At 45.0% G+C, this 14,534-nt stretch overlaps 1 protein-coding gene across 2 annotated transcripts in view; it reads right to left on the bottom strand.

Moving 5' to 3' along the window:
* HLF (HLF transcription factor, PAR bZIP family member) overlaps positions 1–14,534 on the bottom strand; it is a 37,568-nt gene that overhangs the window by 4,144 nt on the left and 18,890 nt on the right. For both annotated transcript variants that reach the window (XM_075440807.1, XM_075440805.1), the window contains exon 3: positions 2,771–2,991. In XM_075440807.1, coding sequence (XP_075296922.1) covers positions 2,771–2,991 — 221 coding nt within the window. The remainder of the gene's footprint in view (positions 1–2,770; positions 2,992–14,534) is intronic.

Consider the following 14,534-nt stretch of genomic DNA (forward strand, 5'->3'; position numbering starts at 1 on the left):
CATCCACCTTCGCGTGTGATGACTCACTCTCTACCGGCTGCTGGAGCAGTACTAATTACCTCTCGTATGTCCCTGCTCATCTTTGCCAGCCAACACCTGGTTCACTCTGTCTGTTGGTATCATCCATTTTGTCTACGGTTCAGCTCTTTATCTCTTTTCAAAGCTCTGTCTCTACAGAGCCCCAAAGGGCTCCTGTTTGCACCCTGGAACAGCAAGTCACTGGAGGAGGGTTCCTTGGCACAACAAGGCTGGCTGCTGTGGTACCCGCCACAAAGAGATCAGCACAATAGGCTTTGCCCATGGAAAAAAAAGCATTTTCTAGAAATAGGCCCATTAACCTCTGAAATGTCATAGACTAACAGATTCCCACAGTGTTATCCCTAAAGACTTGCCTCCAGGAGATCACCTTATTGCACTGGTACCTCAATGGCTCTAAAGTCTCTACTTAATCTCTCCTGATTTTTCCACTCTTCAAATGAAGTGACCTTCAGTGAAATGGCAGCTTTAATGTTGCTTTGAAATGGAACGAAGTTCTAGAAATTGGCACAACTCAGTAAATACAAAGCAGGCAGAATCTTTCATGAAAGTGAAATTCAGTCCCCTGCAGAGTTAGAGTGATGCAGTCACTGAACCCAAATTGCCTGGTCAAGGCACATAGCTCAGACTTCCCTCCCCAAACCGCAGAGTCATCCCTCCATTTCCTTATGCTTACATTTGCTCCTGTGGCTCTCTTGCTCCACCAAGCACGGTAGCACAATCCCATACCCACCACACGGACCGGGAACCACCTGCTCTTACATTGCACTGAACAGACAGATACCCCACCACTCCTCCGTCTTCCGGCACAGAGCATGCCAGGCCTAACGCCACTGCTCTGCAACTTCTCCCGCTGCTGGCATAAAGGCAAAGTAAGAGCAAAACAACTGCTAGAAGTACTCTACAACTGCTCTGTATTAGCTGAGCTTAACGAGGTGTGCAGCAATGATGACTTGGAGCCACTGGATCTCTAAATTGCTCTTCACCTGTACTTAGATGGGATCCCCAAAGATCCTCTTAGAAACAAGCACGCAGCAAAAAGCTATGACCCAAATCTTGTTTATAATTTCCCATCTCATTCCACTCTATAAAAATCAGCTTTAAGCAATTTATTAGTGTGCCACCTAGGCTTCATCCATCTTTATTTTAACAAATTGCTACGTCAAATCCCTTAATCCAGGCCTGAAAGAGGTAAGGCTGGCATTTCAAGATCACATGTGGCCCAGAGACGATTGACTGGTCTAATCTGCTTACCCTCCCCCAGAACTCAACAGCCGTTCCACATGCCAGGGCAGAAGCAGCACTTGGGTCAAGCCCTCTGAAATGAGTCAAGGGCAATCGATGTGATTATCTCAAGGAAACGAGAGACTCTGAGTTCAGTCTTCAGCTGAAGACTGATGTGCCCACTGTTGCATGCAAGACACTGGTATTTTCCACCTCTGGCATGGAGCAGTCCAACAGCATCTTTGGCAAAAGTATGCTTCGATGAATAAGGATACCTAGGAGATCCCACAAAGCGACGAATGGCACCAAGGGGCAAAGTCCATACAAGCATTTCTGTATCGAACACCCCTCTTTAGGCAGACCTCTCAGCGCACTGCAATGCCAATGCAGCATCGCTGGTAGTAAAATTCGTCCAGGTAAGTAATGGCATGGTGCAGATAAACCTTTCTAAACGAAGGCTGAGGACACTACACACAAAGCGACAGCAACGTACCACCTGAACACTACTGGAATTGCGATTTCTGTGCTTTTAACTTGCACAACAGTATCCTTAGGGATAAAAATAGGGAATAGCATCAGCTTCTCTCCGTAATGCTATCAGTTTGGTGTAAACACATGGCATCCTAGTCTCTGCATGCACAGTGCAAGATTCCCGCCGACTCCAACAGACTTTCAGTCTGTCTCTTGGGGGGCAGTAGGAACAGCAGAACGAAATTCCGCACTGACTACCTCTGATAAAAAAGATCCCCTTGGCAGTCACATACCCGGAACAGAATTTTGCAAATAATGACAATTTTCACAGTTGTCTGATAAGCTGAATCAGTTGATCAATTTGTTCTGCTCTCTCATGCCCTTTGCTCTTCACATCTCAGAAGCAGAGAGGCACAAATAAAAGTGCTCTTTCTTTTTCAATATTGTATTATAGTATATTTTAAATATTGTATTAAAGTACACTTCTTGGCAGAATAATTTTGTTCTATTTTCCTACAACTAGTTTAGATTCTTTCACCTAGCTATTAGTGTTTACTCTAATGTTCCCATTCATTACCAAATACAGAGCTACAGCAACTTCCAAAAAAGACACAATATAGTACGTTCTGTCATCATCAGGGATCTCCATGGACCCTTATGAGACAGATTCTTCCTTGAAGAATTCACAATCTGTGCTGATGAGACAAAAAGAGGATGGAGGAAAAGGAAACACGATCAGACTGTTTCATAAGTGGGAAATATGGGACAAAGTAAGCTGGTCCAAGGTCACGCAGGAAGTTTCTGGCATACAAAGGAAATTAATATTGATCTCATGAATTTCAACTGTTGCATAACCAGAAAGGGACATCCTCCCCTCAGTCTTATTCAGAACTGTTCTAGTTTTATTTTACAACAAAGTCATATTTCGTTTGGCAAATGTACCTTGCATGAGAAAACAGACTCATGCTCCAAACCTGTATCTCAGAGAGTAACTGTCATAGAGTCTTTGCGAACAACCTGGTCACCAGTTCCAATTTACCTTCAGGTCATCTGGAATGAAGACTTTGCGAGCTTTCTTAATCATCGGCTGTGGTTTCAGCTCTTCTTCAGAGAACTTGCGCTTACGAGGGTCAAACATCTCCTGGCCGGGAATACTGGAAAGAGCAAGATCTGCAGGGTCAGGTTCGTAGCCAACAGGAACTTGGATAGTCTCAGGATCAATGGGACTTGGTGTGTTTCGGTTTGCTGGCAAGATCTGTCCTACAGAAATAAAGCATCAGTTCAGCTATGTGAGAAGAAAATATGCAAATAATATCACTGAACATGGATTTTAGAAGATCTCTAAACACTTTAAAAGCTGTAATTCTTTAAGTTTTCACTGTATATTTGGTATTTACTCTTGCTAAATATTAGATTGTCCCTTTTGTAGGGTGCATATTCAGATCCAGACATGCCATGCCATTATTTTCAGAACTGGTTCCTAATTCCAGCTGCTAATCTTGGATTTCCACTTCAGATCGCTGAATCCAACACTGGTTGCACCAGACTGCAGGCAGAAGACATACTGCTCCAACCCGTGCCACTTCATTAAGATCACATCCTCAGGAACAAATCATAAGTACTGTCATTTAGCTCTGATTTATCCACCACACTGTAACCCTTCCCAGTTTTCTCATGCACAGATTTCTTCATACATAACTTTGAGGGTATGTTTAGTTTACAACCAAACAATGTACAGTACTTGCAATAGGACAATAGCTCATGAAAATGTACTTTCAAGCTATGCTGAAGGACTCCACTAAGGAGACTGCAATTTTCTATGAAATCCTACCAGTGATATTCTAAAATACTGTGCAGGAAACTAGCAACATGAAAGGCTACCATGACTACTTAAAGATGCTCTGCAAAAATGAAAAAACATTTATTTATGCCACATTGCTCTTCTATGGTACATAAAAGCTAATAAAAAGGAGCCTATCCACAGGAAAGAATGACATGGCCCCCCTCAACTTTTTCTTTTTTAACCTTCGATATAGCCTTTAAGACCTATAGCGGCAATTTAGGTGCCATTCCTACAAAAAATCCAATTTAAAATCTCAACCAAAGGTTCCAAAAATAGGATCTTAAAGTCAGCTGCCTAAACACGGACTATCCCCGGGGGCAGAATTTTCAGAAGTTTTTCACATGCCTCAGAAGTACGAGCCTCACAGACTTCAGAGAGAGGACTTCTGATTGAAGCAAATAGTCTTTTATAATTTTGGCTATTAGCTAATTCACTTCAACTTTAAAGCTACGACAGTTTTCATAATAACTGCACAAACATCCTGTGACTGTGTAATATTTCCTTACTTGTGCCCACAGCTGCAATATTTACGGTGCAAAACGATAAACATCAAATGTCATTTCTAATTCCAAACCAAGGCCAGTGTTAACAATGTCGGTTTTATTTTAATCTAGAAGATCGTGGCCACAATATTGGAACCGCACAGAAAACACACAGGGGAATTGCACTGCGCAAAGGAGGGCTTGCTAACAGAGCTTGTCTTTCGTAACGCCTATTTTAAAATAGCACTGATAAAATCAGCTTCCAGGAAAGGCTAGTAAGGGCCTGGGAGAAAAGGAGGATCAAAGCTATTAAATTATAGATGCACCTATAGGAGAGGGAGCAAGAGGAAAGGATCCCACTAGCTGTGCTGCACCAACAGCAGAGAACGCTTCCTCCTCTGCCTCTGGACCCGGCAGGCCACTGCCAAGACCTCGCTGCTGGAAACTGGACGTTTCCTGCTGTGCCTCGTTCATAAAATCGGAAACCCCGGCCTGCCCGACTGCCAGCCACAGGGCCGGCGGCAAGGCAGCGGCAGGCGGTGGAAGGCAGTGGAAAGCGGCAGCAGGAGGCCGCAGCAGGCAGCGGCAGGCAGTAGGAGGCAGCAGGCAGTAGCAGCAAGTAGGAGGCAGCAGGCAGTAGTAGGCAGTAGGAGGCAGCAGGCAGTAGGAGGCAGCAGGCAGTAGCAGGCAGTAGGAGGCAGCAGCCAGTAGGAGGCAGCAGGCAGCAGCAGGCAGTAGGAGACAGCAGGCAGTAGCAGGCAGTAGGAGGCAGCAGGCAGCAGCAGGCAGTAGGAGGCAGCAGGCAGTAGCAGCCAGTAGGAGGCAGCAGGCAGCAGCAGCCAGTAGGAGGCAGCAGGCAGTAGTAGGCAGTAGGAGGCAGCAGGCAGCAGCAGGCAGTAGCAGGCAGCAGGCAGTAGCAGCCAGTAGGAGGCAGCAGGCAGTAGCAGGCAGTAGCAGGCAGCAGGCAGTAGCAGCCAGTAGGAGGCAGCAGGCAGCAGCAGGCAGTAGGAGGCAGCAGCAGGCAGTAGGAGGCAGCAGGCAGCAGCAGGCAGCAGGAGGCAGCAGCAGCGGCGGCGGCGTCTCCCCCCGCTGCCCGCCCGCTGCCGCCGCCTGCGCGGCCCCGCGGCGTGGGACTGGGGGAGTGTAGGAGGGGATGTGGGGGGGCCGCGTTTTCCAGCCCGCGCGGGCGGCCAGGAATTGCAGGGCAAGGCTGCGGGAAGGGGCAGAGCCCGCTCCGCTTGGCTGGCCGGGCCGTTTGACACGCCGGCGCTTCGGCTCTCCCTGAGACAGCGGCGAGGCACCCTCGCGCGTTCGGAACCCTGGGCTGTCTGTGAAGGGGGAGGCCAGGCCAGTGACTGTTCTACAGCCAGCCCAAACGGCCCGCTGCACCGGCATTCTTGCAGCCCTGCTTTAAACCGATGGCTAATCTCGTCTCAGATAGGTGGGCTGGCAGAAACAGCCTTATCGAAAGGATTAAATGCAGGAAAGCTGCCTTTGATGTGAGCACGCTCGTACCACAGCAGCCAGATATTTTTCGAATGCAGACAAACACACAGACATATGCATGCACAAATCTTGCAAATTCTGTAACGCAGATAAACATGAAGCAAGACACTAGCTCTGAAAACGTTTATAGCATTTCTGGTGAACATGCGGCATGTTTCTAAAAGTCAAGCGGATTGTGAAATCTGCCCCAGCTTTCTAACTGCCCTCAACAAAAGAGCCTGCATTTGAATATTGCTGAAGTTCTAGACACACGGTATCAGTTCACACACTATCACTTATCTATAATGTGCCACATTACACAAATACATGAGCTTTGTAATCCTTGGCCTGAAGAAATTTTACAATATCTGAAAAAGGAAAGGACAAAAATGCTCCTTTTAAACACAGGAAATGGAGGTATTGCATCTTACCGATGCAACAGCAAAATAAAGGAAGGAGCGATGCATCTCCAAGGCGATCAGGGAGAAAAACCTACCACGATCAAGACCCTGCCTTGTTCCCTACGTGCACACATTTCACTTCCCCCGCCCTAAGAAGCTCACCCTGCTAAAGACCCGGTCCTTCAGCAACCCTAAAATGTCCCAGGTGCCAATGCAAAGCTCATTCAAGGTGAATGCTACCACTAATGCAAAGCCGGGACAAATCAAGTTATCACCTGGGAGCCTGCAGACTATTGCCCTGAGAGGTGTTCCCACATGTACACCTCTATCAGCCTACACTGGCTCACGCTCCTGTAAATTATCAGGACCTCCACTGAGAACAACAGAGTTAACAAGGGTGTCTAAAATCCCAGGCAGAAAAACCAGTATTTCCTTGTCCAGCATTTTGCATTAGGCAACTCCTGGCACTTGGTATCTTTTTATTTATTCTATCAAGTTTTGCCAATACTACAAGCCAGGAACCTGTCTTCCTTGGTTTACTGGCTAATGACCACGACATCTATGCGGCGCTGGAACTCATCGTAACCCAAGACGACAGCGTGGGCTCCGCTGGACTTGGCACTGCTGTTACTGAGGAGTACAGTACGTGGCCTCACGTTACACTGCTCTCCAAGCTCCTCTCCTCGTGTGTGCACAGCACTTTAGCTGTGCATCCTTCTGCCAAATTTGTTCAGGGTGTTATTTTTATGCACTAAATTCCTCGCAATCAGAGGTAGGTCAAATAAGCACAGAAAGCTGAACATCATGTGCCCAGCAGCCGACTAATCCTCACATCAGCAAGCTTCACAGCTGTCACAACATCCAGCGAAAGAGCTGGTCACAGGCCGTGATGCACAAGGAATCAGCCAAGAAGGAAGCCTACAGCACCAGCCGCCAAGACCGGGCGAAGGTAAAGCACCTCACTGCTCAGCAGCAGGAGCCAGATGCCTTTGCTGCCTGTCTCCACTTTGCCCTCACAACAGCAGCCAAATTTTCACAACAGTGAAGTGGCTGGACTGTTTGATGTGCTTAGCTGTGTTCTCAATGGGGGCTGACCATTGCCAAGCGTTTTGGAAAGAACTTAGCCCCTCTGTGCAAGCTGCTGAAACGAGAGCTCTTGAGCACTAAGCTCTTTGGGAAAGCCAGCTGCAGAGCTCCGCGGCGGTGGTGGATGCAAGCTGGGAACAATGGTTAATGGAAACTTCCCCTCATACCACCCTAGTGATATGTCTCAACCATGGCCTGGAGAGACCACAACTATGTCCACACTGGCCTTTTGTCTGGAGACTTTCCCACTTCTAGAGGTCCACTCAAGCAACACTGAGCATGCCAGGACAGACACAGCTCCGGGTGTCTCCTGGCAAAGAAATAAGCAGGTTTTGACAACCCCAGCAGTTACAGCTGCCCCCGACATCTTGCCTTCGCTAATGCTCTCGGTGTTGCTCCAGCTGATATTAGCAATAACGGAAAATTTTCCAGAAATAAGGACTTGAAAGAAAGTTGGCTGTTCTAACGCTTTCAGTCCTCCTCCTCCTCCCAGCAGAGACTGCCAGCGAGGAAGTCCAACATAATGGCAATATTTTCAGTGTGGTTCCTTGTTCAAAGAGAAATAGACTTGTGTCATCTAGGTCACCAAAAGGCTGGTAAAAAAAAACATAGCAGCTTTTCATTGCTTGCAAGAATTAAAACGCACAATTCAAAGGTATAGTAGCATTTTCATATACCTACAAAACCAAAACGCTGATCTGGTATCATGGGGAGCTCAGTCACCGTATCCTGACTCTTAATTTCCCCCTTTTCAAACATCGCACCTACCAGCTGTGCCCAGGAGAGTTAAGACGGAAATAACCTCTTCAACTGCACCACTGCTTGACAGACTTCTTATTTGTATTGCAAGAGATCCCTGGTGAATTATGTGGAACTCAATTTTGAATCATTCAACTCCCATAGAAATGTGCCTGATTTTCAGAAAATCTCCCTTCTCGCAGCCCTTCCACACTTTTCGTTACCTCAAGAGCTGGTTGGAGAACAGCAAGGAGAAAAAGAAAAGGGAGTGGAAACGTTCTAATCAAAATGTTTTCCCCTATTTTTTACACTTGTGTTGGAGGGAAAGAAAAGAGGATTTTCTTACTCAATTTATTAGTAGCCCAGAGATAAAATAAATATGTGTTTGCTAATCATTTTTCTTCACATAAACTAAAGGCAGTTTGGGTATGTCAGTCAAACTATACAGTACAGCAGTTAAATTGACAGATAATCCTCACCCAGAGCTGCTCCAGAAAACCCCACTGCTCTGCCAATATGTTTTCCAAATCATCTATCCGCTTGGTGGCTGGCCAGCTATTTGGGATAGTTCTCTTACTGCAAATCACAGCCTGTCCCAGACTAATCTGTCATCTATTTCTGCATTAACTCCTTCAGCCTCTAGGAAACATTATCTCAATGCAGAACACAAGGCAGTGTGCAGGAATCGAGACAGACAAATCTCCCCACAGGCAGTAAAGTAAAAGGAGTATTCCGGAAGTGAAGATTTATCTAAGGACAGCATCTCGTCAGGTTATAATTCCTCACAATATTCTAAGCAACATTTTATCTTCCTATCTAATTTCCTTACTATCAGGATTTTCCAGAAACTGAAATGGATAGTAAGACCATAATCTATACTAGCACTGAAGGGAACAACCAGCCACGCCGTACGATCTTCCAGCCCTCGCATGGCAGGACAAAACCAACCAGCCTCTCCCTGAGGGTGAAAAAGACGCTTCACCCCTGGGTATATTTATGTAAGCAGTTATTAGAGGAGCTTTATTTTCTTCCAAAGCAACGGGAGATTAGTGTATTTTGACCAGTACTCCAACCTGTCACGGACATTCCTCTATTTCTTATCTTATGTAAACGTGATTCTGCCAAACATGGGGTAACTGCAAACACTTCCTGCGGAAAGAGGGATCTTAATTCAATGCAACCACAATGTATTAATATGTGCTTTTAACACATGCTAAAAGACTGGCACTTGAAAGTGTTTTTAAATTTAAAGATATCAGCATTGTTTACAAATCTTGTGCATTTAGTTACACAAGAACTGTCATTTCCCCTCTCAGCATTGTGTGCCTCCCGCTCTGGGCCCCTGCAGTATTATTACAGGCAGGACTGGTAGTCTTATTAAGATTGTCTGACGCTTCCCATTAGAGGATGCCGTCCTCAGTTCCTTAGACCTCTGCCAGATTTCAACCATTCTGTTTGGATTTGTATGTGCCAATTACGTTTCTGCCAAAATGGTTCTACAGCTTTCCGAAAAAGGTTCAGCAAAAATACTTTGTTTTGAACCTGTTAAAAATTTCCGGCAAACTTTTCACGAAGCTGTGCTAGTGGTCTGGAAGAGAGGGCAGCTTCTGGAACCATGCTCTTTCCCTTCCGCTTGCTGCCTTAAAATCTAGCTACTGCAAGCACGCAAGGCTGGGTGAGAAAGGGGCAATTTGAGTAACTGATTAGGACTGAAAGCTGAGAAGGGGGCAAGGAGGTAGGGAAGGTGAGGATGAGGGAGACTGGGAGCTGAAGGGGTGATGGGGAGTGCCTGGAAGAAGGCTACTTCAGCAAAGGCTGGATGAACATGTTCAGTAGAAGAGCATCACTGAAGGGAACGGGGCAGGAGAACTCCTGTGCTGCTGGTACGGGTGCAGCTCCAGACTCCTGGGTCCCGCAGATCCTCTGCTATCAGCAAACAGCGAAGTACACTGGCAAAGCGCCCCATCCCCCTGCAGTTCCTTGCAGCGGGAGTAAGTTGGCATCCTCTGCTCGGCCCAAGCAGCAGGACGCTGTGGGGTGCTGTCAGGTCCATTCCTACTCATTTCCAATGTGCCTGTTGTAGGGGTGGCGCAGAAGAAAACACAGGTTGTCTTTTCAATTTGTTTTTAAAATTAAATGCGAGAGTTGTTATAAGAAGCACAGTCATGGTTGCAACAATCTTTAAAGTTTCAACCACATACTATTTTTTCCAGATTCTTTCCTCATTCAGAAGTCACTTGTTCCACCCATTTTGATTTCTCCAAATGGACCCATACATTATTTGCCATAAATTATTCCAACCTCCTGCAAAGACACAATTAGCAAATTTTCAGGAGTTCTGTCCAGCACTGACAACTACTGCATCTGCGTGTTCACAGAAACAATTTTTTTCCCCACAAGACCCTCATGAGAGAATGGGCAGCACTTCCTCTTCGCAGGTCAAGGACGGAAATACAGACATTTCAAATCAGAAGTACGCAGCCAGCCTCTCAGGTTAGCTAACATTACACGGCATTGTCTGCATTTCAAATTGGCTCTCACCAACTTCTGCTGCAGGTTGGGGACCGCACATTAACACAAGTGAGGGCCACCCCAGGTATCAAACTGGGCTCCTCACAAAAAGGGAAGCAAACACGCAGTGTGACAAGAGCACATAATCAAGTGGCTTGCTCAGAACTCTGATGAAACTTCATAGCAAAATCCAGTCTCTCTAGACAAAATCCTTCTGTCCTTTCTGTCAGATTTTCCCGGCTCCTGCCGTTCGCTGCATCCTCACATCTGCAGTAAATGAGGTCAAGATCCAAGATCCTACAGACAACCGCTTCCTTCCTGATACAGCCCTGATTCAACCCAGAGCTGGCCTGACCTCTGCATTCAAAAGGGAAATGGGAAAAAAGAGGAAATAATGTAATTAAAGCCTGCATCTCCAAGCAGACAAGGGAGGGGTACGGGCTATCTGAAGCTGCACACGTGGCCTTGAGTCAAGTGTTTGCAGGCTTTTGAGGGCTTGACTTTGCAGCTCCTGCATTTGGCTAGCATAACGTGCACGTAATATGCTGTGCCTGCTGTGCCTGTAACATTCTGCCCTTCAAAAGCAATAAACAAATTTGAGGCACCAGCAGGTAAAATGTTCCACAATGTCTATAGTACTTAAGACTCTGCTCTTCTGTAAGATCCATACTCTGAAAACCTCACCCCGTCTTCAGCCTGTGTGCAGGCAGCACTTAGCTCAACGAGGCCCCATTTCTGAAAGCTACGAGGGAATCAAACTTTTATTCCCTCCCAAACCAGCCCCTGACAACCAAACTGCAAGAGGTCGGAACATAGCTGTTCCCGTTCTGAACATTTCCCTTTCAGATGTGCTACACACAGAAAGTGAGGGGTTTAACCTACCCCTGGGACACTGTGCAGGGATTTTCGAATTCTTGAAAAGCATGAAATCCACAGCCCTCTTAAAGGCCGTTCTGATTTTTTTTTTGGTAAGGTGCTGCTTTCCTTACAAAGGTAGGACAAGATGGCATTCAGTGGGGACAGGGCCTGAAGAGAAGCTGCAGAGAAGAACATTCAGACAGGTATTTCATTTTGATTTATACTTGGCTTAGAAGCACGTTTCACTTCAAGATGCTGATACTCTCTGGTGCATTGGAGCTTTGTGACATCCTTTGGCGTATCTCTGTATATTTTTGTGAATTGGCTATTCACATATAGCAAGGTTCCTCAAAAAGTACAACTCTTCTTTCTTTTCTTAAAGGGAAAGTTCTAGAGAAGCACCAGAATTGTTCTAAAGGAGACAAAAAGATCAATTTTTCTTCCCTTGGACAATTACATACCCAGCTTTAATAAACCAGTCTCAAACAGTAGATTTTAGATAGAGCCCCTGCTTTCGATAACAGCCTCATGGCATCCATAAATATGCCTTCACGTGGAATAGCACTCAAAACAAAGACAACACTTGTCCTCAAGATGCGTTCATGCCACTGCCAACGTGCTCTGCAAGACTCCAGACCAAGTAAGCTCCTCTCACACTGTTCCATTTATTCAGCTAATGAACATGCAGGACAGCACGCTCCCAGTCAGTAAACAGGTCTTGCAAAAAGCCATCCTGTAATCCCGAAAGCGTATGCCACCCATGACTCATGTATCTATTACCCAGTTCTGGTACCCAAGCCCATCTTGCTTGGGTGTGTTATCAAAACATAGCCGAGTGAGATTTCAAATGGCATGGAAAAGCCACGTGAAACAGGTACATTTCCTCTAACTCCCAATCAGCAGCTAATGGCAAGCCTGAAGGACAGACAACAGATGCTATCAGCTGCTCTCTGAATGCATCCTTTAAGAAAAAGAGGTCACTGGGCAGAGCTACAGAAACTTCCAAATCTCGCCTTCTCTTTTGATCTGTTCTGTACGCACAAATCCAAACTCTGTTGCAGTAGCTTTTTATTTTTACTTTTTTACTTTTTTTGTTCACTAAAACAAAGTACACTCACTATGTGACAAAACTAAATTGATGCCTTATAGAGGGTGATTTGTATAAAATAATCACATTTTAAGAAGCAGAGATGCCAGAACGAGGACACACTGTTCCCATAATGCTCTAAGCAAGACTTTGTACATTTTCTTTTCTCTCTGCCTTAAATTAGGACCCTCTAACACGTTTTGGAAAAAAAAACCCAAACCAGGAAAACCCCAGAACTTCTATTTGGTTTGTTACAGCCCAGTAACTGCAGAGGTCTAATTCGTTTTTACATACTAGTTTCATTCCCAATGAGCACACAAAAAGAAAGCACAAGGGTGTGTAGTTGTATCTTTTTCTTTATGGATACATTTATCTTCATTTACAAAGAGGCAGTCTGAAAAATGGGTCAGAGGAGGAAGGGAACGTGTAACTGCGGCTGAGGGAAAATTCCAGGAAAACAGACTGTTGCATACGGATGTTGCCAGTGTATCTGTAACTACTTCTTTACAGCTGCTGCCATAATACAGGTTTTCATGGCACACCAGACACAGAAAAACAGGGAACTTGAAAAAGCAAGTCTGATTAACAGAAATGACAATACTGAACGCTGGGCAAGACACTGCCTTATAAATTCACTTCTAAACGTGAGAGAGTCATCTAGCACCAGCAAATGGCAAGAAACTACTATGCTAAGGAATCTCAAAAGCCACGCTAATGCCTGCAGAGATTTATGCATCTAAGAACAGCAGTCACAATTTTATAGAAAGATGAAGGTAAAGTTAGCAAAAAATCTCAGAGAAAAGTCACCAGAAAAAGCAACAGATACCAAAATCGTTATGTTTTTATCCTTTAAAAACAGCAGCAGTGAAAAAGGTTGGCAACAGAATATTTCTTGAAGAAATCTGGGAATCCTAATACTTGTTTTCCTTCTTGCGACCTCCTCTGCAAATTGTCCATAGCTCTAAATGGAGAGTCTGAACACATTATGTGTGTTTGTCCTCAACACAACAGATATGCAGAACCTGTGAAGATTTTGAACAATGTCAAAATGAAATGAAAACGCCCCAAGACACAAAAGTCAAACCTCCTTCCCTCTATTGCACAGTGCATTTATGGTGATGTCTTCGGGAGGCACCTCAACACAATGGATCTGTGAAACTTACCTGGACTACCATTTGAGACTGCCATTTCTTTCAAACTTTTTTCCCACAATTCACAAGTAATAGAGATTTTACTTTTGCCATCACGCATGGTGTGGCTCTCCACTGCCAATCAATGATAAAAATATTATCAACAAAGAAAGTCAATATATTAAAAATAAAAATATCAATCTATTAAAAATAAAAATATATTTGAGTGTAACCTTGAGGCCAACGTGAACTGGCAAATCACTTATCAATTCACTGCATATGGGAGCTTTTAAACATATGTATCTGCATTTGATAAATATACATAAACATAGAGGATCCTGTTCACTGAAAATTATCATTAAGAGTAAGCCAATAGCAGCCTTACTTATAGTAACTGTGTTTTTAATACAGTATTTTTCTTCCAGTAACCATAGCTGCAAATTTCAAAATTAGTTGCCAATCCAGCCATACCAAATAACTTTTAAATAACGTCTAGGCAGTGAAACATTTTCTTAACAGAGACTCTTCTACCCTCTTCGAATACAGTAAATTCCACAGAAGTCTCTGTCTGCCTGGGAACAGAGCCCTCTGCGCGCTGCGCCATACTCAGTGCTTCCCAGCAGCCAGACAACCAGTTCACCACCACTCTTGAGTAAAAGCAATGCATTTTCTTACTTTCATAGGCAACGTATCACTGGTATGCAACACCACTATTTTGGGTTTATTCTGGAGGGGGTAAAGTGCTAATGTACTTACCTCTGCCATTCTCAGTCTCTACAATACTTACAATTTATATTAAATATAACAGTGCTTTACTAAAAGCTGATTCCCACAGAAGTAAATTGACTGGTCTGGCTTCCTTCTTACAATGGTGGTCGCCCATTCTCTATATGGGATACCTGTGAGACAGCATGGGCCTTACAGTATTTTGTTGTTCAAGGCCTTTGGGAGCGTTTGGGCCTTCGTGCCATTTTCCTCTTATGCGCCAGGTCACCTGTAGGCAAAGACGCCGCAGGCTTCACCACCCCTGCAGAACTCTCACTACGTGCCCCTGCTGAATACAGGATTGGGTCTGCAAGAGTTGGCCAGGCAGAAGAAAGTTCATCTGTGCCCAAATAAAAGGAGAAACACTGGACAGCTGGAAAGCACTGCAAGTTGAGGGCAGCAACAATTCATAGACTT

This window comes from Opisthocomus hoazin, chromosome 21, assembly GCF_030867145.1.
Source record: "Opisthocomus hoazin isolate bOpiHoa1 chromosome 21, bOpiHoa1.hap1, whole genome shotgun sequence".
In the NCBI taxonomy this organism is placed as follows: Eukaryota; Metazoa; Chordata; class Aves; order Opisthocomiformes; family Opisthocomidae; genus Opisthocomus; species Opisthocomus hoazin.